Source organism: Theobroma cacao, chromosome 2, assembly GCF_053813885.1.
Source record: "Theobroma cacao isolate CCN51 chromosome 2, ASM5381388v1, whole genome shotgun sequence".
Lineage (NCBI taxonomy): Eukaryota > Viridiplantae > Streptophyta > Magnoliopsida > Malvales > Malvaceae > Theobroma > Theobroma cacao.
The window spans coordinates 203029-230506 of record NC_142640.1 but is presented as its reverse complement, the minus strand read 5'-3'; the positions used below and the strand labels follow the sequence as shown (position 1 = coordinate 230506).

Sequence of the window (27478 nt, the reverse complement as noted above, 5' to 3'; positions counted from 1 at the left end):
GGACCTCCTTAGACCGACGTGGCATGCACACCCAAGCCGAATATCAATAAAGGGCGCCAGCCCGAAGCAAGCCGCCCAGAGTCAATAACCGAAAGATTAAATTAAAAATTAAGAAAAATCGCACATCAGAGAGGAAAAAAAGAAGAAGAAGAAGAAGAAGAAGGAGAAGAAACCCTAATCGGCGAGGAGAGGGAGCCAGAGAGAGCACGAAAGCCAAAGGTATATGGGGAAGAAGAAGAAGAGAGTATCGTCCAAGGTATGGTGCTACTATTGCGACAGAGAATTCGACGACGAGAAGATCCTGGTGCAGCACCAAAAGGCTAAGCACTTCAAGTGCCACGTCTGTCACAAGAAGCTCTCCACCGCCGGTGGTATGGCCATCCACGTTCTCCAGGTTCACAAGGAGTCCGTCACCAAGTATCTCCCTTTCCCCTATTCTGTGCCTCTCTGTATCTTTCATCTTTTACCTTCGTTATAAGTCATGCTGTTCGGTGTTTTCCTTTTGGTTTTGTGGGGGTTGGCTGAAGTGTAGTTTTCAATAGTAATTCCGGGAAGGGAGCAAATAATCTCAAAAGACATAAAGAAGATGACTAGCCTTTATCAAATCATTGCCTGACCTTGCTTGTGAAAATTTTCTAAGAATTTTTATTACCTCTTTAAGTCTTAAGCGTTTGATTTGTTCACCTTCAATTATCAATTTCAATTTTGAAAATCTGTTCATCTGTGAACCTGCTATTTTTTTTTCTGTCAATGAACTTTGCAGTACACTGACACAGTAATTCTTTTATAGGGTTCCCAATGCTAAACCTGGCAGAGAATCGACTGACATTGAAATTTATGGAATGCAAGGAATACCGCCTGATGTACTGGCTGCCCACTACGGGGAAGACGGTATGTGTTTTGATATGCTATCATTTATAACCATGTTCCACGTTAAATGATGATAGCTTGAGTGGTTTCTCACAAACATGTACAGTAGTATGTGTTTATGTACCTTTGCACAATTAGATGCCATTGATTGAGCAAAAAGTGGCAGCATGGAGGAGTTTTTTTTTTTAAATATCACTAGCATTTATACAGTTCAGTAAAATCAAGGACACGTTTTAAAATTGAATAGGGATACAAGTTTTTGTATATGAAGAAAAAAGAAAATAGGGATACTGGTTTGCTCTAAGATGAATAAAATCTCTTTGTGGGCAGAAGTGATGTGAAGAAAACAAGGTTTGCAGTTTTCTGCAATTTTATGAATTTTCCTTTATGTCAAAAAGTATATTATTGCAGATGTTGTCTATGTACTTATGCTTAGAGTGTTCACAGAGTATTTGTTATTTTAAATTAACAAGTTTGCCGTTGTTGCATATTGACATTATGAGATTATATTTGTTTTTATGTCTACTTCCTAAATCATAAAATATCAAAATTTCTTGCAGAAGAAGAGGCGCCTTCAAAAGCAGCCAAAGTGGATATTCCATCCACTCAGCTTGTGGGAGGCTTGGTGCCAGGGCCGCTTGGTGTTGGATATCCTCCTCAATCAACTTTAGGAGCAGTGCCGCCAGTGTATGTTCTCTTCAGATTTTTATACTAGCAAATTTTGTTCCATTTATTGTATGGCCTATCGGTTTTGAAATATGCTTGTTGGAAACTTAGAATTTGGCGTTATGTAAGAATAATAGGCTTCTTTCTGTCATCATTTGTTTGATTTTGATGTATTTTTCATGTGTACATATGCATCTCTCATCATGCGACGTTTTAGTTTGCATTCATAAGGATACCAATCATCCTGAAAAGTTGTTAACATAGTTCATCGGTAATAGCAAAATTGATGAATAACTTTTCTCTTGGTGGTTGTTTGCCTCAGTTACAGTGCTGCAGTGCCTGTACCTCCTACTGGTTGGGCTGTGCCTCCTCGTCCACAGCCTTGGTTCCCACAGCATCCAGCAGTTTCAGTTCCTCCGTCTGCTCCTATGGGATATGTGCAGCAGCCATTATTTCCAGTGCAAGGTGTGAGGCCTACTTTGCCAGTGGTTTCAACATCAACTGCACTCCAACCTTCACAAATTGCTCCACCTGGATTGCCAACATCAACACCTCCACTCCCTGTATCCCAACCCTTGTTCCCTGTTGTCAATAACAATGTACCTACACAGAGCTCACCATTTTCTACTTCTTTGCCAACAAGTGTTCAACCAAGCACTACTGCAGAAGTTAAAGGCTCAATTGAAGTACATTCGAGTGTTAATACTTCTGTGCCAGGTAGCTACCATGCTGCTAATATTTCAGGTTTGCCTGGTCTCTGGACTACAAACAAAAATTGTCACTATATTGTTAGTTGTCTACAGTGTTACACAACATATTCTCCCACACAATGTTGATGAGTGGAAAACTTATTACTGATAAAATGGAAAGAGAAAAACTTGGCAAAACTATAAAGACCTTAGGAGCAGAATGGCTTTGGCTTTTGCAGTCCTTTATAAGTTTGATGATTCTTTCTAGCCAAATATGTAAAAGCATAACAATATTCTGCCTTTTTTGCTGAAGCACCTGCTTTAGTTATCATTTGTGACACCACCCAACCACATACGGCAGGTGATGTAGCCTTTCTGACTACCACTGCAAACGCATATACTTTTTGGATTACAATTTACAACTAAAAGCTTCTTTCTTGCTTTCACAGTATGCAAGCATTCGGACCACCTTTGCTTATAATAATGGGACTTATCTCTAGTGCTTTATGTTGATTTTATCATTGTTATGATACTAGTGCTTTGCTTTATTGCTTTGCAAAAAGCACAATTTCTTTCCTCCACAATTGTGTTGCTTTGCTCAGTAGAGTGGATCCCCTTTTTAAATTTTTTAACAAGTTGGATCTTCAATGTTGTTGAGATAATTTTTGTTCTTCCTGTCATTTGCCCCTGCTATTAGTCTTCTACTTCAGTTTAAGTTAACTTGCTTTTGTACTACTATTGTAACTTCTATGTTTTCTTTGCTTCCATTTATAGGTGGAGCTGGAGCCAATTCTCATTCTTATGCCTCTGGTCCAAATACCGGTGGTCCATCAATTGGACCACCCCCTGTCATTGCGAATAAAGCTCCTGCTACACAGCCAGCTGTAAATGAGGTTTATTTAGTTTGGGATGATGAGGCCATGTCCATGGTCAGTTTCTAACTTCTCTTTAAATGCTTATTCTATTTGCTCTTTTCTAGTTGATTGCAAATTCTTACTAAATGGTTTTATTTTAAATACTTTCAGGAAGAGAGAAGAATGTCCTTAGCCAAGTATCAGGTGCATGATGAAACTAGCCAGGTAAGTCATAACTACCTCTCTAGTTTGTGAGTTGGTTTGCGCATCTAACCAGATGGGTAGGCTTATGCTTCATGTTTTCAGATTCAGTTGTTTACGCATTGTTACCCATTTGATGAGGTATTTTCATATGAATTTTGTTTTATTTGTTCCATATGAAAAAAGAACACAATTTGCGAAGAAGTCATGAGCCCTTTAAGCAAGTATTCCCATTGATTGATGGGCATGTGCTTTTATTTTAAAATATTGTTTTCCACTTTGCAAGCAATTGCCTCCAAGTGTTTGGGCATCAAAAGATTCAAGTAGGTATTTACATTATTTTTGTTGGTAGTTGGTAATTACAATTTTGACAAGCTTGCTGCAATCCATTCAAGGATTTCTCCAATCTAGCATTGTACTCAGTTAAGAAGAGAGTATGTCTATGATCCTTTAAAATTTGGATATATTCTTTGTTGTTCATTCTCCCTATGCTTGATTTGGAAGTGTGGGGTTTGGGTGGAACAAGATGATACCCAACAGATTTTTGCTCAATCGTAGCTTCATTACAATTTATTTTATTGATCGTGAATTCAGACTTTTCCAGGTCAGCCTCTTTCGACAAAGTTTGGTATCTTTTGCATAGGACCAAGCTTTAATGTAAATCTGTTTTGGGCAACTGATGGATGGTCATGGTTCCTATCTGATCATATTGTCGAATGGATTTTGTTTTCAGATGAGCTCTATTGATGCAGCCATAGACAGAAGGATACTGGAAAGCAGGCTTGCTGGTCGAATGGCATTTTAGTTCCAACCAAGAGGGGAGGAATGCATCGTCAGAAAATTTCATGGATGAAATGGAATGAGGGACTTGGGTCGCTACCCCCAATTTCTCATCATTTTTCGGGGTCTGAAACCCAAATGGGATGTGATTGTGTTGTATTCTTTGCAAAAGCGAGGCAGAAGAGAGAAGATAGTCATTTTTTTTTTTTTTAATTCTGAGTTAAAACTCTAAAACTGTTAGGACTTAGGATATGGATTTTATTCCAAGTTCCATCCTATGAGGATATTTATATGAGTTTATAATTATTACCATATATTTTTTTTGTCAATTCGGATGTGGTATTTTAAAGTATTGTTTATTACATTTGGAGAAGGGCAGGCAGGGCAGTTCAGATGTTACTGGTCTTACAACAATAAAAAAAATATATATATATATATAGATGAATCTTGGATAAGTGTTTTTCTGCTTAATAAAACGTGGATCCATACATGCAGCTGATAGCTTCCTCCAATTTGTTTACAGGATGATCATTGAATGATGAATGCATGGTCTTATCAAGTCCGACAGCCACAGCCACTATGGTGTCCAGTCATACTTTGGAAAGATAAAATGTTTATAATTTCGCATCTCATCTCATCATTTATATTTTATAAGTTTGCGGCCAAAAAATTAATTTTTATTTTTATTTAAAGAAAAAGGGTGAAAAGAAGACTGGGCCTAAAAACTCCTCTAGCCTGGGCTATCAAAAGGCCCTAAAACTAAAACCCCTAACTAAAACCTCCAAAATCTGCGCAGGCGCCCTGCCTCCTCCAACTGCGAAACACCGCCACCGCAACAGCCAACAGGAGGCTTGCAGTTGCAGTGATACCATCAAACCTAATAAAGGAATTCAATGCTTAGAACCAACTCCAAGAAATGAAGGCTTTGAGAGCAGCCAGAAGTCTGTCTTCCTCTTATCCTCCCCGTCTACTTGCTCGTTTATATTCAGCCCAACCCCAGCAACGCCATGATGACTCCGACGAATCCCACCACCAAAACAACACCGACTCTGTCTTCGACAGTGCCCAATTCTCAATCCCCGAAACCCCCGGCAGTGCCCCTCAAGTTCAACAGCCCACCTGGGATGTCCTCCATAGGCAAAGAGTTGAACGCCTAGTCTTCAACGAGGATTTCCACGCGGACAAGTTTAGTCAAGAGGAAGAGGAGGGAAGGAGGAGGATTCTTGCAAAGGCGTTGCTTGAGGCTGCCTTGGAGGGCCCAGAGGAGGACGCCGAAAATGACCGAGAGGTCAAGGAAGAGGACCAGAAGTCTCTCTCCGTTGGGATAATTGGCGCCCCTAATGCCGGAAAGTCTGCCTTGACTAATTTTATGGTTTGTTCATTCTACGTTTCTTTTTTTGGGACATTCTCTTAATGTTAATGCATATCACAACTAATTAGTATTATGTTTGTTGTATTTTGTAATAGGTTGGAACGAAGGTTGCTGCTGTGTCACGGAAGACAAACACAACCACTCATGAAGTGCTGGGAGTCATGACTAGAGGGGATACCCAGATTGTATGTTTCTTTTCTTTTTTTTTATCTCTGCTACTATACTTTATTTGCCTTTTATGCGCTCCTTCAAGCCATCTTATGCCTGACATTTTATGCTGATAGTAACCGAATTTTAGCTAATTTAATTGCAATTGGAAGTGTCTTCACCTCTCTGTTTACTTTTGAATGCATGCTATTTTGTGAGATTCACCCTGTTTTACAATAAGACACTAATAATATTTGTTCAAGTTTTTTACTTTTAGCAATTTTACAGGCTTTCTCTCTTGTTGCTGATACTAAATTTTAAATTCTTCCCACTCTGAAGTATTAATTGAACTTCAGAACATGGGATATGATGTGTCCATGTTTTCTTTTTGGCCCTCCAGGGAGTTAATGTGCAAAAAAACTCTTTTTTACTCTTGCTATGTTGCTACTGTGCTCTATAGGAGTATCATTCTAATATTTCATGTATGCATTATGCAGTGCTTTTTTGATACCCCTGGACTCATGTTAAATAGCAGTGGATATCTTCACAAAGATATGAAGGTTCGCGTCGAGAGTGCCTGGAGTTCAGTTGATCTATATGATGCACTCATCGTTATTTTTGATGTCCATAGGCATCTTACACGGTTAGTGATCTGTTACAGTTGATTTTTTGACCTTTGTCTACTTTTGTATTGATTTTTTCCTAGGACAAATGGCAACCCTTTTTGTTGTTGTGCTGTTGATTTGGTTTATCATTGAGCATCTCTTTTACTGCACAATGCATCTGGTTGTCCATTTAGCTTCATTCCAGGATTTCTAGCCTTCCTTCTTTCTAGTTCTTCCCTCTCTTTGTTTACTATCCTGCTTCATCTGGAGAGATTACTGATTGTACAGCCAATTTGATTAACTTTTGGACTTCAGTGCATCTTTTATAAGCCAACGATATTTATAGCTTTTCTTTTACCTTTTTGTTGTCATTGTAGATTTATTTTACTCAGGGACTTCAACTGAGATCAATCATCAGTTTTTTTGTTATCTAAGCCTATACCACTGGTTTTTATCTTTGTATTGTTTTTCTGAACTTCCTTTGTGAGGAAAGTTCATATGCTTTCTTTCTCCCTGTAACAAATTAGGGGTAGTGGGTGGGTCTGACTTATTCCTAAAAGGATCAACTCTGCAAGGTTGGTGGTTTTGATGTTCCAATGTTGACTAGAACTTGAGACTCTTGGCATGGGTGATTAGTGGTTGCATCCTATTTCTTGGCCGAGGAGTTGGGTATGCCATGAACATGCTTAATGATGTCTTAATGATGACACGTTGCTAGTATGCCTCATGCATTTGAAGATGGTCTTTGTTTGTATAAACATTTGTGTAATTTGTTGTGAATACTGTGACTTTTAGTCTTTTCTTAATGCTTGTCTAATGCTGAGGTTATTTCCTCCAACATCTGGATTGCTGATCAGATTGTCTTTCTAATGATCCATCCATATAGACCTGATTCGAGGGTGATAAGATTAATCAAACGTATGGGAGCAGAAGCAAATTCTAAACAAAAGCGGATATTATGCATGAATAAGGTTGATTTGGTGGAAAAAAAGAAAGACTTGTTGAAGGTTGCTGAGCAGTTCAAAGATCTTCCTGGCTATGAAAGGTAAGTTTTCCTTCTGAAAGAAGAAGGTAGTGGTACTCCTTTTAGAATATAAACCAATCATGCTTAAGTTAGCTTCTGATAGCCTTCTTTTATTTATTTTTTAGGGTTTTCATGATCTCGGGATTGAAGGGCTCTGGAGTAGGAGATCTTACTAAATATCTGATGGAACAGGCATGCTTCTATTCTGATTATGCTTTTATTGAAAGTAAAGATATTCAAATAATTTGTCCCCTTGGTGACTTTTGAGGCTTAGAGTTTTGTTTCTCTTACCAGTTTTGTTTCTCTTACCAATTTTGTTTGTCAAAAATCAGTATTTTTATCTTCTGTAATTAATTTTTCTTATTTAACCTTATTGTTTTCAGAAATTTATATATATATTTCTACTTTAGATCGATTTATGCAGTTGGTTTGCTCATGCGGTTATAGTAAATTTGTGTCATGTGACCTTATGTTGTTAGAATATACATGTGTCTTTACTGGATGAACAGCTGATAGGAGGGTAAACATAGCTGGTGGTCATTAGTTACATGGAGCTCTGTTGATCCTTCACTACTGTATTTACCCCATTTTGGATGCAATTTTACCTAGAGTCTATCAATACAGCATCACATATTCTATTGAAAACTTCTTAGCCTTAATGCCTTCTTGGTATACTTCTGTAGAATGGTGCAGCTTGCTGAAGTTTTTTTTTTTTTTTTCCTACCATTCTGTCTTCTCTTTCTCTAGAAAGTAGTACAACTTATTAAGGCTCAATGGCTGTGTTCTCTTTTTTTCCCTTAGGCAGTTAAAAGGCCTTGGGATGAAGATCCTCTCACAATGAGTGAGGAAGTCATGAAGAATATTTCATTGGAAGTTGTCCGGGAAAGGTTACTGGATCACGTGCATCAGGTAAAACTTGGGTGGTTCTGTCTATGCATTGCCTTTTGGTTCATATTTTGTTCGCTCTCTCTCTCTCTCTCTCTCTTTTCAATGGTTTTTCATTTTCCCATTCTTTCAACTTTCCATTTGAGGGGGCAGGGTTGGTTAAGGGGTGAGGAGTTCTCTAATGATCAAGATCAAAATAAGGAATACCCTATTTGTTGCAGGAAATCCCATATGGTATTGAACACTGTTTGGTAGACTGGAAGGAATTACGAGATGGATCTCTGAGAATTGAGCAGCACTTCATTACTAACAAACTAAGCCAGCGAAAGATTCTTGTGGGGAAGAATGGTTCTAAAATAGGGTAAGCTAGTTCTCTCTTTCAAGATTTAATTTCTTGTCATGGTTCCACTGTTTTTTCAATCATGAGCAAGACCACGTCTCCCTGAAATTTTACTCCTTGAGGTTCTTAGGGCTTCATCCTAGTTAAGGCTGGGAACCTCATAGGGATTTAATTTTAGCTTGTTACTATGGAGTTTTATTTTCTTTCCTACACTTCTGATGTAATATCTGGTATTGGGTGTTTGCGTATGCAATCTCACCAAAAGAAAACTTATTTTTGATATAAACACAGGAGAATAGGGATTGAAGCGAATGAAGAGCTAAGGTCTATCTTCAAAAGGGATGTGCATCTCATGCTTCAGGTTAGACTTAAAACATAAGTTCCATAAACATTTAATCAAATGTCAAGGACTGCACGCTTGCTGCCATACCATCTGATGTGTATATAAAAAGGGTGGCCATGTACCAGTACCAAAATTTCCCTTGGGTCTTATCTGTGTAAGGCCAAAGTGAAGTCAGCTCTACAGACGATATATTTATATTGGGATGTACATGTGGGGTAACACAAATGATCAAAATACCCCTCATTTGCAAGTAAAATCCCTATAATTTTCTCTTTCAACGTGCTAATTTTGATGTAAGATTACTCGAATTCGAATTTCCTCTCTTGTAGTCCTACGCGATGGATGTATTTATGTGCCATTACATGAAGCTAAGATGAGGCTGATTCAGCTAGTTCATTCAAAAGTACTTAATTTTACGATTATTGTTAGTTTCATTATTTTAAAGATAATATTGGATGTCCAATAGTAGTTGTATTACATATTTTATACTCGTGTTGATGTAAAACTACATTCTATACTGAGGCAGCTAGCATGTCGCATTAAAAACGAGAGAGAGACAGAGAGAGAGATCTTCTAATAACGCTAGAAACGTCAGAATTTCATACGATTATGTAATACTAGTAAATAGCTGAGTTAACATTTGAGTTGAAGGGTCACAAATTCACTTGCTAACACACCTCGGGCCTGGTATATTAAGAGAAAATTTTATTCATTCGATGCGTTGGACACAGGAAAGAGCGAAAGCTTCAGACACTGCATCTACATACTCTTACTACAAGGGCAGGGAGTAAAACATTACTGCCTTTAGAACAGTCAATCATCATCCATTAAAAGAGGGAAAGGGAAGTGTCAATTGGTCGAGAAGGCTGATAACCGGCGTAGCAAGTCTAGGTTCATAAGCCAAACCATGCAATTCGCAACCCTCTCCGTTGTTGTCACAGCCACCGCGATGGTAAGGGCACGGAGGAATCCACTGCCACCTCTTCCTACAGATGTCAAACAGCAGTGCCTTGTCTGATCCTCGAATCATGATCACGATAAATTCCCCATGCCCAACACAGTTAAAACCATTACCGCCTTCGACTTCTGCAAATTGCATATATAGTTGCAGAGGCATTCTTTCAATTTCTACCCATGTTGTACCGCAAGCTTGCAAGCCCCAAAGTCGCAGACTTTTTGGTACGTTAAGCTTGCTTTTCTCCACAGCTGCGACTAGGATCAGCTTTCCCCAACTCTCCACCAAGCTTGGTGATCGAAGGAATCTTCGCATGGGAGCTTGAATCTTGAACCAGTTATTTGCTGGAATATCGTAAGCCAGGACACTGAATGGGCTATAATTCATGCAATAGAACTTGCCTTCAACATAAACCATTCGACCTGATTCGAGGCTACAAAGCCGCGGCAGGGAAGAAGTGGTGCCCCATATTGAGTAAAACCCACCTGCATCAATATGAAAGCTTTCTGTGGATAGATTCTTGACTGCATAAGGAGAAATCAAGTCATCACCAGCAGCTGCGACGTCTATAGATGTGGGGCTAACTGTTAACCCTATAGAAGGAAAGAGACGGGGCCTCAGCGTGGGTGGCAATTGGCTTAAAGTGCCAACCAGGGGATTGCATAGAATAAGAGTCTTTGTGCCAGCCTCATCAGAGACCCAGCAAACCAACCCACCAGAGGAAGAAGCAGGAGAGAACCCGGAAGGAACCAAGTTGAAGGAGATGCGGTACCATGCAATGTCGTAAGGGTCAAAGAGGTATCCTTCACAGTTGGTCCTGTTGTCTCCGTTGCCACCACTGCCGGTGTTGTTCCTATAGATGTAGCTCTTCAGTGTCTTGTGCTTGAAGAACAGAAACCAATGGTGGCGTGGTGATATTTGCATATACAATTCCAGGAAACTGCTGGAAAACAAGAGCCCATACCATCTCTTGCATACAGAACGAGCTCGAAAAAAGGCTGGTGGTGGAAGAAATGCGATCACCCTATCAAGCAGCCTTTGTGGTAGTTTGCTCCATATCCTACTGTCCATCCAAGGATTGCCGATACTGTTGGTGCTAGTAGTACAGCTACTGCCTGTGATAGTGAAAGTATAGGAAAAAGGTAGCGACATAGATGTGTTGAAAGCATCCATGAGAAGAACTAGCTTTTCTTTGTTTTTAGGTTGGATACGGCTGAAACTGATTCTAGTCCTCTCTCTTTTTCTTTTCTTGTTTCTTTTTTCTTTTTGCCTGCAGAAACACAGAGACTAGGATTTACATGTTTTCACGATGAAAGGGTTTGCATTAGTGGCGTGCTGAAACCGGTCTTTCCACTCTCGAGTTAAACGAAAGGCTTTGTTGATTTCCACAACAGGTTTGTGAACCGAAATAGGAAAGGAAAATCTGCGGTTGGTTTTAAGGGACCGTCCTCTTTGGGAATGGAAAAGTATTGTTTAGGGTATGGTAACTGTAAGAGGCCGCTGCTAGTGCTAACAATCTTCCGGGATTCTCATTTTCAGTGGAAAAATGGAGAGTAGGGCTTGAAGGAGAAGGTGCTAAAAAGACAACCAACTAATAAAAAGAAACGACATGCTTAATTTCTAGGAAAAGAGAGAGAGAGAGAGAGAGAGAGAAGAAAAAAGCTACTACTAAAACTCATGAGGGTTGGTTACTCCTTTCGAAGAGTCTCCTTTGCAGGGTTTTCTTGGAATGTCATTGTTTTGGTTGCGAGACAGGTGTTTATATAGGAAGAATAGAGTGCTCTTTTTCTCTTTTGCTCCTGGTTTCTTTTGTTCCTCTCCTTAGTGAGAGAATGGCAGTGATTCTGATGGTTCTATCTATCAATTCAGTGTTTTCTTGTCAAGGCCGAGGAAGGAAGGACATTGCTGCAGGTGGAGAGATATAGCGTCAAACCGAGTGTCCTTTGCATTGATTATTCACACTACACGAACCCCTTTTTCCAGCTCAACAGACCAGACCATCTCAAACTTACATGTTTCCATTGCAAGTCGCTTGGTCATTTTGGGATGAGAACAAGAGGTAGCAAGCGTGATCATTTTGATCAGGAATAAAATTTCATTGGGCTAATTACAAGAATAATATTTAGCTTTAATTAAGCATGTCCTTTCCCAACAAACTTTAGGGAAAATATACTGTATCTATCAACAGTCATGTCCTAACCTAGTCTTATACTGTGGTAGTTGTGTTTCACAACCACAAGCATGCATGAGCTTCTTCCTCGTCCTAGCAATCGCTGTCTCTGTTATAACCTCTGTCGTATTAGAGTTGGACACAATTAGTGAACATGAACCTGGTACCTTACCGGCTTATAATGGGAAAGAATGAGTTAATCTATAAATAGGCATAAAAGATATTGAGCAAACTTGATTCTTGAACGTGTTAAGTAACAACAAATGGGTTGAGGGGTTGGGGCCTGGCGGGGGGTGAAAGTGGAGAGAGAGAAGAGAGGGAGGGTTGAGACATGATGTGGCAGTGCAGTCTGGTTGACGCAAAAACAATTTGTCAGATCATACGTCCAATCCCATCTCACTCAGTGATGGGTTGTTGCACTGTTTGGCGTGAACCACAAAGACTGCTGCTTCTCACTTTCTCTTTTCTCTGAGTAATAATATTCTCTTTATGTAACACACTTGGCTCTTGTTTGGTTTTGTTATGGGAAGCAAATCTAAGTCAGAACAAAACAGAAACCTCACTCCCACCACTCACTCCCCCTGGCTGGCTGTCTTGTTTTTGTCAATCTTCTAGTATTATCATTGTCTCAGAATTTGGCCTCCAAAAAAGGATAAAGTCTACTGATCAGATTTGGAAATCCTTACTTCCTTCAAGAAATCTCCTTATTTAGTAAAACGATAGCCCCCTCTTATTTGGAAATTGCGTCTCTTTTCAAGCAACCCCCCCTCACCTCCGCTCCATTTCAATCCTCTTCTCTTGCCTTGGACTTCCTTCCTACACCCTTTTTCTTTTCTTTTCTTTCTCTCTCCTACTTCCTTGCTGCCTGCTTTTGCCACTTGCCTGCTGCGCTCTTCCCATTTTATTTTCTTTGACTTTGCTCAGAATTTCATGAATTTCCATCCTCCTCCATGCATGCTTCCACACTTTTGACTTTTTTTCTTTCTTTTAATCAAAAGAAGATTCATTTACTCTATAACTCTAATATGAGAAAATACCCTATATATATATATATATATGTTTAAATAACCTCAAAATTATTCTAAAGATAATCTTTCAATAATCATTCTTAGTTTTGGTACACCAATACTCTCTTACACTAATTTATTAAGAGAATTCCCAATGTTTTTATCATTCTTTAAACTAACACTACAATGCCTTCTTTTAAGACAAACCAACCAACTCTTTTCTCTTTCCTCCTTCTTAATTCTTTTTATCTCCAAGGAAATAGTGATTTTTCCTCCTTTTGACGGCCCGGGATGGTTCCTCAATCCACTGCCCGGGATCAATTGTTTAATTAAATCCTGCAATGTCCAATGTGTTTGTTGTTGTTTGGTCAACCAACAAATACCTAGGAAAACATTTATAAGTTATAAACAAATTAATGACAACTTTAGACCATGGATTAGTTTACTTGTCCACAAACTCGATTAATTTCCAAAGATGCTGCAGCATAACTTGTAAGACTTGGACCAAGTTCCTAGGTTTTAATAAACTAATACATCTTGTTTTGTTTAAACAGAACCCAGCTAGACTGCAATCCCTATGGATTTTACGTCATTTGCTTTGATAGATTCATTGCAATAGATCGGCTAGTTCCCCAGGGACAAACTGACCTTCAGAGTATAGAGGCGGCAAGCTCAAAGCTGAAGCTCTGATAGCTAACCAATGGTCAGGAGATTGGTTTGGTATTTAATTCTTATCCAAGATAGGGACGCCAGAGGTTGCGAAGGAAGGTAGGAATGGGTGTGGTGGGAAGACTGATGACTGGCAATATATTTAGTTTAACGCTGAAAGGTCGCCTAACAAGATGGGAATTTGTGGTTTGTTGTTTCAATGACCATTCAGATATTTTAAAATGGTTAAGTCGAAAACAATTCGGAATCAGTGCAAATACTAAATTATATGTTATGATAATTTTCTTTGAGATATGATATAATAAGTCGAGTGTCGGAATAGTCAAAGATCGATAGATAAATAAATATAAATTGCACATGATTTAAGATTGATACAACGTTGGTAAGTATGAAATCCAAAGGTGAAGCCGTGAAGGATCTTCCCTTGAAATTATAAGGGAGAGTTAGAGATTAAGTCATCCAGAGTCTTGAGTCCCGACAAAGCAAAGGAACAGCGCAATGAACAAGTTCCATGTGGTGTTCATCTCTGCTCCAGGTATCGGGAACTTTGTTCCAACTGTTGAGTTTGCCCGTCACCTCAACAATCACGACCCTCGATTCATCGTCACCATCCTTATGATCGAGATAGCAGAAAGACCCATCGTCAACGCCTACATCCAGTCCTGTGTTGCCACACACACCAGCATTAATTTCATCAACCTCCCTCCCGTGGATCCCCCGTCACCGGATGAGTACCAAACTTCCTTGGGCTACATCTGTCTTCTCATAGCAAAGCACAAACTCCACGTCAAAAATGCAATCGAAGACCTCATGTCAACCGAGTCCCCGTCCGACTCCGACATGGTTGATGTCCGAGTTGCTGGCTTGGTCGTTGACATGTTTTGTACATCTATGATTGATGTGGCAAAGGAGCTAGGCATCCCTTGCTATCTTTACTTTACTTCTCCTGTTAGCTTTTTGGGATTTATGCTTTATTTTCCAACTCTAGACGGCATATTCACCACTGAGTTTGTTGATTCAGACAGTGGGTTGATGGTCCCAAAAGACTCAGCAGCAGCCAATACCAGTGAGTTAACCATCCCCGGCTTTGCCAACCCCTTACCTCATCTGATGTTGCCCAATAGAGTGTTGTATAGAAAACAGGAAGGTTACTTCTGGTTTCTACACCATGCACGCAGGTACAAGGAGACCAAGGGAATGGTTGTGAACACGTTTCGAGAACTGGAACCGTATGCCATCGACTCTGTTTCTAATGGGAATGGGGATTGGCCTCCCATCTATCCCATTGGTCCAGTTCTTGACCTTGTTGGACCGGCGCAGTGGCATCCGGAACGGGCTCAGCACGATAGCATCGTGCAGTGGCTCGACAACCAACCTCCTTCATCCGTGGTGTTCTTGTGTTTCGGCAGCATGGGAAGCCTTAGTGGGGCGCAGCTGAGGGAAATAGCAGTGGGACTGGAACGGAGCGGATTCCGATTCTTGTGGTCAATCCGCGAACCGCCCAAAAGGGAATTGGACCTTCCGGGCGAGTACAAGAATGGGGAGGAAATTGAGATGCTGCCTCAAGGGTTCGTTGATCGAAGCCGAAGCGCTGGAATTGGGTTGGTTTGCGGATGGGTCCCGCAAGCTGTGATATTGGGCCACCAAGCAATCGGAGGGTTCGTCTCCCATTGTGGATGGAATTCTATCTTGGAGAGTATATGGTATGGTGTTCCAATAGCCACGTGGCCGCTTTATGCAGAGCAGCAAATGAATGCCTTCCAATTGGTGAAGGAGCTAGAACTGGCTGTGGAGATTAGACTGGATTACAGGGAAGGCAGCGACTTGGTGTCTCCCGAGGAGCTGGAGAGAGCGCTGCGGCGTCTAATGAAGGGCAATGATGAGGTTAGGAGAAAGATGAGGGAAATGAAACAAAAGAGTAGGGCGGCTCTCATGCCAAATGGTTCATCCTACAAGTCGCTGGCTTCTCTGATCGAGGAGTTAACTGCAGGGACTTGATGAGCAGTTCATTTCTTTCAACTTCCCACTTCTCATATATACCAGTTCAATACGTGAAATATTTCACCACCAAGCACCATTCCAATGGTCGATCAGTCCTTTGTTCTTCCAAAAATTCAGAATCGTAAGAATGCGAAAATATAAACTAGTAATAGTAAATAAAAGGGCCGTCTATCACTATTGGATGGGCCTTTGATGTATGCTGTTTCAGTCAAAATTGCAAAAAGAATGATTCTATCAGTTGTTGACTTGAGTAGCCTCTGTTCTCTTCCCCTTGTATGTGTTGTTGCACCATGCACATCACGATGGTCTGCGTTGCAAATGAAAAATGATCAACCTCCTGCAGCGTTTTCCATGGAGATGATACCATTCTTTGGTTGGAGGAGATTTAATTTCCCAATCAAATCAGCCATTAATTTTTTTTTTTCAAAGAAACGTCAGAAAGTTGGTCAAGCTCTTTACATATAATTATATGTTGCATGTTTTCACAATTCTTACTGGTAGTAAATTAACAGCCATACAACTAGTTTCATTTCTACAAAAGTAAATTGTACGACTTTCTTCCACTAACCCAGCAATGGTGCCCCGGCATTCTCCACTGCGCTGAACTGAGTAAAGCAACACATACAGACACAAGTGTCTGATAAGTGTTCTCAGAAAATTTTATATGCTCAATCTCTGGCGATTTATCACAAGAGGGTGTCTCTAACCAAGGACCGTTCATTATATTCAGAATGCTACAAGCCTCGCTATATTCTCGATTTGGCAGCAACTTTGATACAAGTGGGAAACACCTGCCACAACATAGGAACAAAACTTCAAGCCAGTATATATAGTTCAGAAGCAGCCTAGATTAAACACACGCCTTGCTTCGATCAAACTGTGAAAACATTAGATAGTTCAGATGTTTGGAATTGACAGGAACTAGTACTTTTTCCTTTAAACCCGCCAACATTTTGTGATCTACTTAACGGTGGAAAAGTTTACCATACTACCCTAAAAAAGAGTAAGATAATTGGTATATCAGCAGTGTCTACTAATTAAGTCTTGGACTAGGAAGAGTGAGAAGCTTGACTTCACAAATATGAACCTATTTTTGATCCGACTCAACTCAATTAAGCATTAATCCAAACTAGGTGTCCCACTACATCAATCCTTCTCTTTTCAGGTGAGTTTAAGGCCAACTTTCCTAAACAGTTTTAAACAGGAGCATCAATACTTGCAATATCATCTGTTTCGAACATCTGGTACCCAGCCTAATCTGTTTCTCTTCATTTGTTACCTATACCGACAAACCTCACTGTATAAACTCAGCACACATCAATGAGTGCGTGGATAGCTGTAAGAACTTTTCTATGACGATTGCATTCCTACCAAAAGCTTTACAAACCCTTAGCCAAATCAAGGTCTGAAAACTACGCAAGTTACTTATAAAACAGAATAAGAAATAACATTTCCTTCTAATCTTAGTTCTTACTGTGGTGATAGGTTGGCTGGCTGCTCTTGCTCATTGCTGAAACATCTTTCTTTCAGTTATGGGGTCCATTCCTGGGAGAAGAAAGAAGAAAAATCAACCATGATGTTACTTGTTTACTTCTTCCTTCATGCTAATTTTGACTCTTCTCTATGCTTGATTTAAAATATAAATGATCATATCCTGTTTAAACAAAACCCATTTTAGAGACTTTGCTTTATTTGAACAAGTTGATTATTTGAATTACTTATTTTAGGTATTAGCTGAAAGATACAGTGAATGTAATGTTAGGGTTGTAAATTCTATCTGTCATGCAATATAATCTCCCAATGTTCAAAAGTCATTTGGATCACAACAAAACCAAGATCAAAAGTGATTTTGCAAATCAAACAAAAGACAGAAGAAAGGAAGAAAAAGAAAACAAAGCCAAGAAGACATCAATCACCTTTGGGCAAAGAGAGCAATTTGCACATCACAATGTAGACAACGAGATATCACAAAAATGGCACAAGCTGCTTTTACCAGAAACAGTTTATTTTGATGATGACTACCACAGCTTTACATGTTATCGGAAGCAAAGATGTAATGCAGAAACTTTTATGGCAAAATACAGTTTTAATGCCAATTATGACAATCTTTAAGTGATTTACCTCGTTTGCTTTGATATATTCATTGCAATAAATCAGAGTACACTATATAGATCAGCAAGTTCCCAGGGACAAACTTCAGAATACAGAGAGGCAAGCTCAAAGATAAAGCTCTGCTAGCGAACCATGCCAGAGGTTATTGGTTTGGGATTTAATGCTGAAGGGTTCTTTCGTTTGTTGATTCAATGACCATTCAGATATTTTACTATGGTTAAGGTGGAAAGAATTCCGAATCAGTGATACTATTTTCTTTGAAATATAATGTAATAAGTGGAATGTTCGAGTAGTTAAAGATAAACAAATAAAAGGCATATTATTTGAGATTGAGACAGCGTGGTAAGTATAAAGACCCTTACGCCACTTTAGAGCTATAAGAGAGAAAAAGAGAGAGACAGAGAAATTAAAACACCTTGAGTCTGAGTCTTGACAAGCGCAATGACCAAGTTCCATGTAGTGTTCATCTCTACCCCAGGTAACATTGGGAACCTTGTTCCAACTGTTGAATTTGCCCGCCGCCTCACCAATCACGACCCCCAATTCTTCGCCACCATTCTCATGATCGACATAGCAGAAAGACCCATCGTCAACGCCTACATCCGATCGTGTGTTGCCACGGCCACCGACATTAATTTCATCAACCTCCCTCCCGTGGATCCCCCGTCAACGGATGAGTACCAAACTTACTTAGGTTACATATGTCTGCTCATAGCAATGCACAAACTCCACGTCAAAAATGCAATCGCTCACCTCATTTCAACTGAGTCCACGTCCGACTCCGATAGTAATACTGTCCGAGTTGCTGGCTTGTTCGTTGACATGTTTTGTACATCTATGATCGATGTGGCAAACGAGCTAGGCATCCCTTGTTATCTTTACTTCGCTTCTCCAGTTAGCTTTTTGGGGTTAATGCTTTATCTTCCAACTCTAGATGCCAAATTCGCAACTGAGTTTGTTGCCTTGGACAGTGGGTTGATGGTCCCCAAAGACCCAGCAGCAGCCAGTGCCAGTGGGTTAACCATCCCGGGCTTTGCCAACCCCGTACCTTACCGGGTGTTGCCCAATTCGGTGTTGTACAGAAAACAGGACGGTTATTTCTGGTATCTACACCATGCACGCAGGTACAAAGAAACCAAGGGGATCGTTGTGAACACGTTTAGAGAACTGGAATCTTATGCCATCGACTCTGTCTCTAATGGGAATGATGATTGGCCTCCCATCTATCCCATTGGTCCAGTTCTTGACCTTGTTGGACCGGCACAGTGGCATCCCCAACAAGCTCAGCATGGTAGCATCATGCAATGGCTCGATAACCAACCTCCTTCATCCGTGGTGTTCTTGTGTTTCGGCAGCATGGGAAGCCTTAGTGAGGCGCAGTTGAGGGAAATAGCAGTGGGACTAGAACGGAGCGGATTCCGGTTCTTGTGGTCTATCCGCGAACCGCCGAAAATGAAATTGGACCTTCCGGGCGAATACACGAATGTGGAGGAAATCGAGATGCTGCCTCCAGGGTTCGTTGATCGAAGCCGAAGGGCTGGAACTGGGTTGGTTTGCGGATGGGTCCCGCAAGCTTTGATATTGAGCCACCAAGCAATCGGAGGGTTCGTCTCACACTGTGGATGGAATTCCATCTTGGAGAGTATATGGTATGGTGTTCCAATAGCCACGTGGCCGCTCTATGCAGAGCAGCAACTGAATGCCTTCGAATTGGTGACGGAGCTGGAACTGGCTGTGGAGATCCGAGCGGATTACAGGAAGGGCAGCGACTTGGTGTCTCCCGAGGAGCTGGAGAGAGCGCTGCGGCGTCTGATGAAGGGCAATGATGAGGTTAGGAGAAAGATGAGGGAAATGAAACAGAAGAGTAGGGTGGCTCTCATGCCAAATGGATCATCATACAAATCGCTGGCTTCTCTGATTGAGGAGTTAACGGCAGAGATAGCGATTAAAAAAGTGGAAATACTTGAGTAACAAGCAGCACTGAAATGGTGGATCGGTGCGTTGCTTTTGTCGTAAGGCGATAATACATTACATACTAGTAAATAGTAAACAAAAGTATCGTCTTTTGGTTTTGGAGGGACCTTCGCTCTATGTATGTATGTTTCAGTCAAAATTGAAAAAGTACGATTCGAAAGTACTTTTAACGATTTCCAAAATCTTTTTCCATAATGATCTCTGGCCTCGCCCAGCTGTGCAAGTGTTACAGTTCAAAAAGATGAGCCGAGCAGATGCAATCTGCATAGAATCTGCGCGTACCATGGACGTTTCTTTATGAGATTGTGATGGTTCTAAATTTTAGCTTCTTTAAATGTGGTGGCATTTATTGAGAAATGACCTATCCAACTTCAAGGGAGCTCAGTAAAGATACTAACTCATCCTTTAGTTCTTTCATCTCCAAGATCTTGAGCCCTTCCTTCATAGGCCTGTAAGCTTGATAAGCTCTCTTTACAAAATCCTCGTCAAGTTGCTTGCTAACTGTTTTAAGAAAGGTATTTTTGCTTGCTCCTTTTTGCAAGTTTTAAGTTGAGTATTGAATTTGACTTTAAGAATGTTCTATCGTGGATGGCTAATACTGATACGAGGTCTTGAAATTAATTAGATTAATGCATTTATTTTTTCCACGACACATGGTATCTTTTACCTCTAATCTATAAGAAGTTAATTATTTTATAAATTCTTAATTTAGAGTTGACAAAAACAGGATGTTCTCAATATAGTGATAACTTTTAATAATGAGTTGAATTGTTTTCTTCCGTTTCATGTTAGTATTTTGATTTGCTTAAAACTTTTATATTAAGTTATGATCAATCAGTGAAATTTTGGTTTAATGGCATTGAGTACCACTAGGTTTATAGCTTGATTGTATATCCCCATTTTTTATCTCCATACATGGGTTGATCTTTATGCTGGAATTTCAGTGACTTTAATACAAATTTCATCTGACTGAAAAATTAGCCTTCGAGGGTAGACGTAGTGTCAATTTCAGGGCTCAGAGTGCCTACGTTTTTCTTCCTTTCGAAGCTCGAATTGAGAACAAGTACGTTTGAGCTATTGGGGGCAAACTGGGCCTAAGCAAACAAGGGTCCATTGAGAAACAATGACCGAAACGGCATTGGGGCAGTGCGTTGCTACTTGCTTTCCGAGGAAAAACAGCGAGTGCCCGCTTGCCTCTCTCTGCCGTTCCTTGGTTGGTTGGTAAAAACAGAAAAACTAGGAAAGAAGTAGACAAGTATTGGAGGGAAAAAGAAGAGAGCGAGCCAAGGAGAGAGTAAGAGCAATGCCAGTGGCAAAACCAGAATCGTGTGATTCGAGGGTGATTGCTCATATCGACATGGACTGCTTCTATGTTCAAGGTTTTAACTCCTTTTTCCTCTTACTTAGGTTTCCGACCAATTCTGCACTGTCGGTTTCGTGTTATTCTGTTCAAATTTCCCAAAAAGTTGGTGAATTTTGTCGCACAGGTGGAGAAACCGAAGCCAATTCACTTTCTTTCTTTTTGTTCTGCGTCATCCGGTTCTAGACTAGCAGTAATTATGCACCGTTGTTCTTCAAAATTGTTACTTTCGTTTTACGATCAGGACCCAGAGGCCCAAATTGTCATTTTTTTCTTTAGAAAAATGAAAATGAATAAATTTTTTATTTGTAGTTATATTCAGAAAATAAGTGAAGTCATCCGTTCATGTTCATCGCATTTTTTCTCCCTCCTTGAAATTGTCTTGCGCTTTCTCTGTAGAATTTTCCAGTCAATTGTGGCCTAGTGTCTTAAGTTCTAGCGTAACATTGTTTTATACATTTCCTTTTGTAGTGGAGCAAAGAAAGCAACCGCAATTACGGGGTTTGCCTACTGCAGTTGTACAGTACAATGAATGGAAAGGAGGCGCTTTGATTGCTGTCAGCTATGAGGCACGTAAATTCGGGGTGAAGCGGTAATTATGGTGTTAAGAAATCGTTATCAGGATTCTCAATTGATGATTAATATTTTCTTATTTTCTTTTTCTATCTTATGTTGGGTTTTCAGCTCAATGCGTGGTGAGGAAGCAAAGGAGGTTTGCCCACAAATTCATCTGGTCCAAGTTCCTGTAGCCCGTGGTAAAGCTGATCTGAATGGTTATCGGAATGCAGGCTCCGAGGTTTATGGGATTTGAAGAACATTTGCACTGAATTCAAGTATCTTGTCAGGAGTTCATTTAGAACCCATCTTATGCTGGATTTTAACAAAATTTGCAGGTGGTATCCATCCTTGCAAGGAGAGGTAGATGTGAAAGGGCTTCCATTGATGAAGTTTATCTTGATCTTACTGATGCAGCAGAAACAATGCTAGCAGAAGCTCCTCCACAGCATTTGGAGGCAATAGATGAGGAAGCTCTCAAGTCACATATTCTAGGGCTCAATAATGAGGTTTGCACCCATGCTTTGGGATCTTTCAGCGTAAGATTTAATAATGCTTGGCACTGGAGTTGATCATGGTGAATAGCACCTCTGTTGATGGACAGATGCCAATGTATATGATTTTAGCTCAAGTACAATGTTCTTGGAAGCCTCCATTGCTACTTAAACAATAAGTTTAGTAGATTTGTACATGTGTCCTGTCATAAATTTTTCTCCCTACTTGGGTCTATTGTGTACTGTTTTGCATGATTGGAGAGTGTAGGATTTTGCATCACTTAAAATGTTACTGTACGTGCAACTGTGCAGGATGGGAGTGATGTGAAAGAAAATGTTAGGAATTGGATACATAGGTGCAATGCTGATCACCGTGATAAGTTACTAGCTTGTGGGATCCTCATTGTTGCAGAACTTAGGATGCAGGTTTTAAAGGAGACAGAATTCACTTGTTCTGCAGGCATTGCTCATAATAAGGTGGCTAGAAAGTTTTTTTCTCTCCCTTGTACTCTTTCAGCAAGTACCATAAGGTACCACATTTTTACTAACCTTTTGCTATCATCTTACAACTTTGTTGCCAGATGCTGGCCAAACTTGCAAGTGGTATGAATAAACCTGCACAACAAACTGTTGTGCCTTTCTCATCTGTACAAGGATTGCTCAATTCCTTGCCAATAAGGAAAATGTAAGTTTCAATAAATTTCTGGATTGAGTTGAAATGCTAATTAGTTACATTCCTTGTGGGTAAATGATATTTAAACATCATCACTAATGTATGAGGGAAGAGCAGTTACATGCTCACCTTCTCTCCTAAGATGTGACACATTATTTTGACTAAAATTTTATTTACAGGAAACAGCTTGGAGGCAAGCTGGGAATGTCCTTACAAATTGACATGGGTGTGAACACTGTTGGAGATCTATTGCAATTTTCAGAGGAGAAGCTTCAAGAACGTTATGGCTTAAATACTGGGTCATTAGCTATTAACAGAGTTTTTGGAAATGTCTTATATTTCTCAATCATTGCAGCTTCTCCGCTTAAAATCAAAACTTAAACTACTACATTATATGTATAACATCAAGAGCTCTTATCTAGCACTTTCATAAATTCTTTCCATAATGTTGACTTCTTGTTTTAAGTTTTGTACAATAAAGATCCGCCAGAAGAAGTGACCGTTCTGAATCATGTGCTTTACCATTTGGTGATTCATTTATAAGTTATCTGGAATTCTGGATATGGTTCCTAAATACCTATATTTTGCATGGACTCCAGTACTTGGCTATGGAATATTGCAAGAGGAATCAATGGAGAAGCAGTTGAGGGACGCCTTCTCCCCAAGAGCCATGGTTCTGGAAAGACATTTCCTGGCCCTCGTGCACTAAAGACAGTTTCTGCAGTAAGGGTTTTGTCTTTAATTAAATGATGCTTTCTGCTCATGATGCACTATGATTTTTTCATGTTATGAAGTCAATGTGTCAATATTCAGTGTGGTTATCTTAGAATGTAGATTTTGCACAAAATAAAGAGCATAGTTTGTGAGCTTAATTCCCAAGTGTGATTATCTTAGAATGTAGTTCAATTTGTTGAAACTTGCCTCTTTATATCTTTATTACCAGGTGCAACACTGGCTTAATCAACTTTGCGAAGAACTCAGCGAACGGCTTTGCTCTGACCTAGACCAAAACAAGAGGATAGCACACACTTTAACTCTGCATGTTAGAGCATACAAGGTACCTATCTTTTATCTTGTAGGTTTGCACTTTTATGTGCCTGTGGCAGCTTCTTTCTCTTATCCAACCCAGATTCTTATATGTGATGTGCTAACTCCAGCATTCTGTTTTACTTATTATGAGTATTTCTGCAGTCCAGTGACTCAGATTCACAGAAAAAGTTCCCCTCAAAATCTTGTCCACTAAGGTATGGGACTGCCAAGATCCAGGAAGATGCCTTCAACCTATTTCAAGCTGGATTGCGCGAATACATAGGATTGTATGGTGGTAAGTCTGAAGGAAGTCACTACAGTGGATGGGGGATAACATCTCTTTCTGTTTCAGCCAGTAAAATTGTCCCCATACCATCTGTAAGTTCAAAATTTACATTGTTTGTAGTAAATCATGACCTTGACATGTTTTTTTTGGACCACCTAAAGTTATGCATAATGTGTTACTCTATAACTACTTTTGGCAGGGAACATGTTCAATTGCGAAATATTTTCATTGGCAAACTTCATCCCACTTTTCTTCAATACAATCACCGGAGAACCTCAGAATGGATGCAACACATTTGTCACCCCCAGGTCTTCTTTCTTTGCTGATAATTTGTGATCTTGCTTATGATAATAATACATATTCATTGTCTAATTGGGCTAGGTGTTCATTCAGGTAATGAAAGCTACTCAGAGGTGAATTTACCTGAACCAAAAATTGATTTTTCAGGGGAAGAAAGCTGGATTGAGGATACTATCCCTGGTTTGGGTCTACAAGAACAGAAAATAAATGTCTGGAAAGATGAGGTATTTATGTAAGCAGATTCTTTTCTAAATACAGCATAACATTTTTAAGATGATAATTGGTTATTAAAAGAATGCAATCCAAAAAGTTTATAGAGCTTATGTCAAATATTTAAGAGCTTTTCAATGAAAGTGTCCAGCTAATATTGAATTGTATATAAGAAATTGGCAACTGATCAGTGTTCTATTTTTGCAATGTGGAATATGATTATGTGATGCAAGCAAGCAACATAGATTTCTATACTATTGTAATTTTTCCTTGATTTTAGAGAGCATGATATGTAAGGTTTTCAACATGTATAACGTGTAGGCCTTTTGATATATGTATAATTTATATTGTGTTAGAACTACTACCTGTGTTTGATACACGTGATCTTGTTTTCTTATTTTTAAATGCTTCTGGTTGTGAACATTTCATGTTACTAGTTTGTTCTGTCTGCAGGATCTAGCTTGCTTTCCATCAAAGAAGAAAGAAGATGGCTTGACCGAGGATACTTCACCATTGTTACTCTCAGGTAATATCTTCCAGTACTTGCTGTTTCCTTCGGTCCCTATATGCCCTTTCAAGTTCTGATGATGTAATTGTGTTTATTTAGGAACTCAGGGGTGCTTGGAACAGAACCAGAATAAACAGCAAAGAGAGTTCTCTAAGGATGAAAGTCGGTTTAAGTCAGAATACAGGGAGCAAAAAGGAACAAGATTGAAAAACAAGGTTCAATCATGAATATCATTTATCTCTTCTTCTGTTATCTCTATTTAATGTGTTATAATGCTATCTTGAGAATACTTGCTTATCATGATTATTATGTGGAGAAGAAGTTCCTCTTAAGTTTAAATATCTTGATCTGTTCTTCTTTGAAAGAAATAGCATCAATATTGATACAAAATAAAAAAAAAAAAATTGGGTGATAGAAAATGTGGTCTGGTCAGGGTATAGCCCAGCCTCCTACAAATATATCTTACTTGAGCCTAAGGAAATGACTGCATTGCGAGTAGAGGGTCTTTGGTGGCCTGATTATCATGATGCAGTTGATTATAAGTTACTAGTTGGGGTTGCTCCTATGTAATATATGGTAGGGATGAATTTAAGAAGTAATGTCAACAGGCTATTATAATTACAACCATGCATTTCACAATTAGTTATGTTTCAGAATTTGCCACTGATTTGCTATATGTTTGTGCTTTCTGGGGTTTGGGGGAATATCTTAGCTTCCTTCAATATGTTGTGACAGGGAACATCTTCAATTTTGAAATTTTTTAAGAGCTGCAATCCCTCTGGCGCTTCGTTGTCCCAAGAGCACGATAGAACTGTCCAAGGCACCGATGCTCAATTAACCAACGGTAATTCTTAATTCCACTTTTAGGGCCCTATATTATTACAAAATTTTGGTTCTCTGAATATTTAATATCTAGGTGCAGGTTTTCAGTCCAGAGGTCATAGCCTTGCAGAACTTAATGAAGTTGAAGTAGCAGAGGAGAATGAGAGGAGCAGTTGCAGTTACATTAGAGATCAGGATGAACGGAGAAGGGAAGCATGGAGTTACAACATCGATGAAATTGACCCATCTGTGATTGATGAATTGCCAACAGAGATCCAAGATGAAATTCAAGCCTGGCTGCAGCCTCGAAAGCGGCCTAATAATATAGTCAAGCGAGGTTCTACAATCTCTCATTATTTTTCGCCAACCAAAAAGTCATAAGAAAACCAGGATGATAGCATCAGCATGTAGTAATGTTATTTTATCTTTTATAGGTATAAACCATGATTTGATAATACTATCAGTTCTCACCAAAAGAGAAATCTTTCATCCGATCATACAAATATAGGACGTATCATATATTCTGCCCAGTATATGTTTAACAATAGGCCAGAGCATATCACTCATTTCTAACATTTTAATCGTATTAATATAGGAGGTATCATCCAAAAATTTTAATCGTATCTTACAGGACCTAAAGCTTGTTGACAGTTTCGAGCTGGCCAAGGTAGAAAGGCACTTTGTGTCTTGTGCATTCAAAAGCCTGAGCATGCGTCGTTTTCTCAAACCTAGGAGCTCGTGCCTGGAGAGTCTCAGGCAGACCGAAAGTTAGTATAGTATTTAAGATGGTGTGTTTGCAGGTTGCATTGTATATGCTACATGTCATAGGTCAACTGCAAAGTGCTAACTATATATATGGAAAAATCCTAGACATTGGAGAGAGACTGCTTCGTCACCTGCATGCAGACCGTAGTTAATAAATGACAAATTGTTTTCTTCTGTTGTTGCTGATAGCTGCGACTCTTGACTGCAAATGAGGGCATGTCTACTTGCAGTTAATCTTTCCCTGAAACGAACTCTAACCCTGAAGCTGCATGTGCCTTAAGAAGCTCAAAATGAAGGCATATATGCACAGGACAAGAGTGTTGAGAAGAGATGTATTTCAACTGTTTTTGCGTTCACCGTCGCCTATCTGGGTCCTCTCACTATGCTTTCTTTCTAATCCAAGGAACAAGTCCATCCGGTAAATTGAATTCTAAGTTAAATTATGCAATGAGTGGGAAATCCTTTGGACCAGAGTGGTGTTATGGAAACTAGTAAAGTGCAACGGAAAGAGAAAGTTCAAGCAGTCATACTGCCAAGGAAGGGCGACGGTACTCCGCCCAGTTGCAGGGGGTAGCAGAAGGATGAGGATTGGCGACTCATGTAGCCAAATGGCGGGGTGGGTGGCGGCTGAAGCCTGAAGCCTCTTTCTTTGGCGTTCACACATTTGCATTGAAGTCTGTCAATCCCAAATACACTTTATTTCGCTTAGCTTGTGACAACACACTCACTGGATTTGGCATTTGACAAGGAAAAATTTCTTGGTGCTAACAACGTACGTTGCGTTGTGCACATATTTATCTCGTGTCTGCAAG

The 27478-nt window shown here is 39.7% G+C and overlaps 5 protein-coding genes and 1 pseudogene across 14 annotated transcripts; 5 read left to right on the top strand and 1 right to left on the bottom strand.

The window, feature by feature from the left end:
• The first annotated feature begins 56 nt into the window (after positions 1–56).
• SUF4 (zinc finger (C2H2 type) family protein) lies at positions 57–4389 on the top strand. 4 transcript variants are annotated; one of them, XM_088803672.1, is made up of 8 exons: positions 57–417; positions 791–891; positions 1431–1557; positions 1859–2280; positions 3000–3154; positions 3251–3304; positions 3807–3884; positions 4014–4389. In XM_088803672.1, the coding sequence occupies exons 1-8, from the start codon at positions 224–226 to the stop codon at positions 4083–4085; spliced, it is 1203 nt and encodes a 400-aa protein (XP_088659798.1). In that variant the 5' UTR covers positions 57–223; the 3' UTR covers positions 4086–4389. The 4 variants fall into 4 exon arrangements, with proteins under 4 accessions (XP_088659798.1, XP_088659797.1, XP_017970768.1 ...); XM_088803671.1 differs by lacking the exon at positions 3807–3884 and having other exon boundaries at positions 1434–1557; XM_018115279.2 differs by lacking the exon at positions 3807–3884 and having other exon boundaries at positions 58–417.
• A 405-nt stretch (positions 4390–4794) lies between these two features.
• Positions 4795–9179, top strand: LOC18607010 (GTP-binding family protein). Its single transcript, XM_007040950.3, has 8 exons — positions 4795–5432; positions 5528–5617; positions 6077–6222; positions 7071–7229; positions 7334–7400; positions 8010–8117; positions 8315–8454; positions 8725–9179. The coding sequence occupies exons 1-8, from the start codon at positions 4977–4979 to the stop codon at positions 8810–8812; spliced, it is 1254 nt and encodes a 417-aa protein (XP_007041012.1). The 5' UTR covers positions 4795–4976; the 3' UTR covers positions 8813–9179.
• Positions 9180–9454: 275 nt separating this feature from the next.
• Positions 9455–10907, bottom strand: UFO (F-box family protein). The gene has a single exon (XM_007040949.3). It carries the CDS (start codon positions 10902–10904, stop codon positions 9597–9599), a length of 1308 nt encoding a protein of 435 aa, XP_007041011.1. The 5' UTR covers positions 10905–10907; the 3' UTR covers positions 9455–9596.
• Positions 10908–13777: 2870 nt separating this feature from the next.
• Positions 13778–15815, top strand: LOC18607008 (UDP-glycosyltransferase 43-like). The gene has a single exon (XM_007040948.3). It carries the CDS (start codon positions 14076–14078, stop codon positions 15573–15575), a length of 1500 nt encoding a protein of 499 aa, XP_007041010.3. The 5' UTR covers positions 13778–14075; the 3' UTR covers positions 15576–15815.
• Positions 15816–18064: 2249 nt separating this feature from the next.
• Positions 18065–20938, top strand: LOC18607007 (UDP-glycosyltransferase 43 pseudogene; annotated as a pseudogene). Its single transcript, XR_016024798.1, has 2 exons — positions 18065–20179; positions 20646–20938. The product of XR_016024798.1 is annotated as a UDP-glycosyltransferase 43 pseudogene (transcript).
• On the top strand, positions 20042–27463 carry POLH (Y-family DNA polymerase H). 6 transcript variants are annotated; one of them, XM_088804040.1, is made up of 16 exons: positions 20042–20179; positions 21496–21593; positions 21709–21820; positions 21918–22088; positions 22386–22550; positions 22655–22758; positions 22926–23045; positions 23346–23469; positions 23690–23803; positions 23938–24153; positions 24261–24369; positions 24455–24585; positions 25025–25097; positions 25179–25294; positions 25815–25923; positions 25996–26431. In XM_088804040.1, the coding sequence occupies exons 2-16, from the start codon at positions 21589–21591 to the stop codon at positions 26280–26282; spliced, it is 1956 nt and encodes a 651-aa protein (XP_088660166.1). In that variant the 5' UTR covers positions 20042–20179; positions 21496–21588; the 3' UTR covers positions 26283–26431. The 6 variants fall into 6 exon arrangements, with proteins under 6 accessions (XP_088660166.1, XP_088660167.1, XP_017970762.2 ...); XM_088804041.1 differs by having other exon boundaries at positions 21496–21616; XM_018115273.2 differs by lacking the exon at positions 20042–20179 and adding an exon at positions 20745–21043 and having other exon boundaries at positions 21496–21616.
• Positions 27464–27478: the final 15 nt, after the last annotated feature.

Coding starts and splice junctions, on each gene's coding strand:
- SUF4 (XM_088803672.1), top strand. CDS start 224: ATGGGGAAGAAGAAGAAGAGAGTATCGTCCAAGGTATGGTGCTACTAT. Junction 892..1,430: donor TGCCCACTACGGGGAAGACG/GTATGTGTTTTG, acceptor AATTTCTTGCAG/AAGAAGAGGCGCCTTCAAAA. Junction 3,885..4,013: donor GTGAATTCAGACTTTTCCAG/GTCAGCCTCTTT, acceptor TTTTGTTTTCAG/ATGAGCTCTATTGATGCAGC.
- LOC18607010 (XM_007040950.3), top strand. CDS start 4,977: ATGAAGGCTTTGAGAGCAGCCAGAAGTCTGTCTTCCTCTTATCCTCCC. Junction 6,223..7,070: donor GTCCATAGGCATCTTACACG/GTTAGTGATCTG, acceptor CCATCCATATAG/ACCTGATTCGAGGGTGATAA. Junction 8,455..8,724: donor AAGAATGGTTCTAAAATAGG/GTAAGCTAGTTC, acceptor ATATAAACACAG/GAGAATAGGGATTGAAGCGA.
- UFO (XM_007040949.3), bottom strand. CDS start 10,904: ATGGATGCTTTCAACACATCTATGTCGCTACCTTTTTCCTATACTTTC.
- LOC18607008 (XM_007040948.3), top strand. CDS start 14,076: ATGAACAAGTTCCATGTGGTGTTCATCTCTGCTCCAGGTATCGGGAAC.
- POLH (XM_018115273.2), top strand. CDS start 20,968: ATGCCAGTGGCAAAACCAGAATCGTGTGATTCGAGGGTGATTGCTCAT. Junction 22,089..22,385: donor TTCTAGGGCTCAATAATGAG/GTTTGCACCCAT, acceptor GCAACTGTGCAG/GATGGGAGTGATGTGAAAGA. Junction 23,804..23,937: donor TGCATGTTAGAGCATACAAG/GTACCTATCTTT, acceptor GTATTTCTGCAG/TCCAGTGACTCAGATTCACA.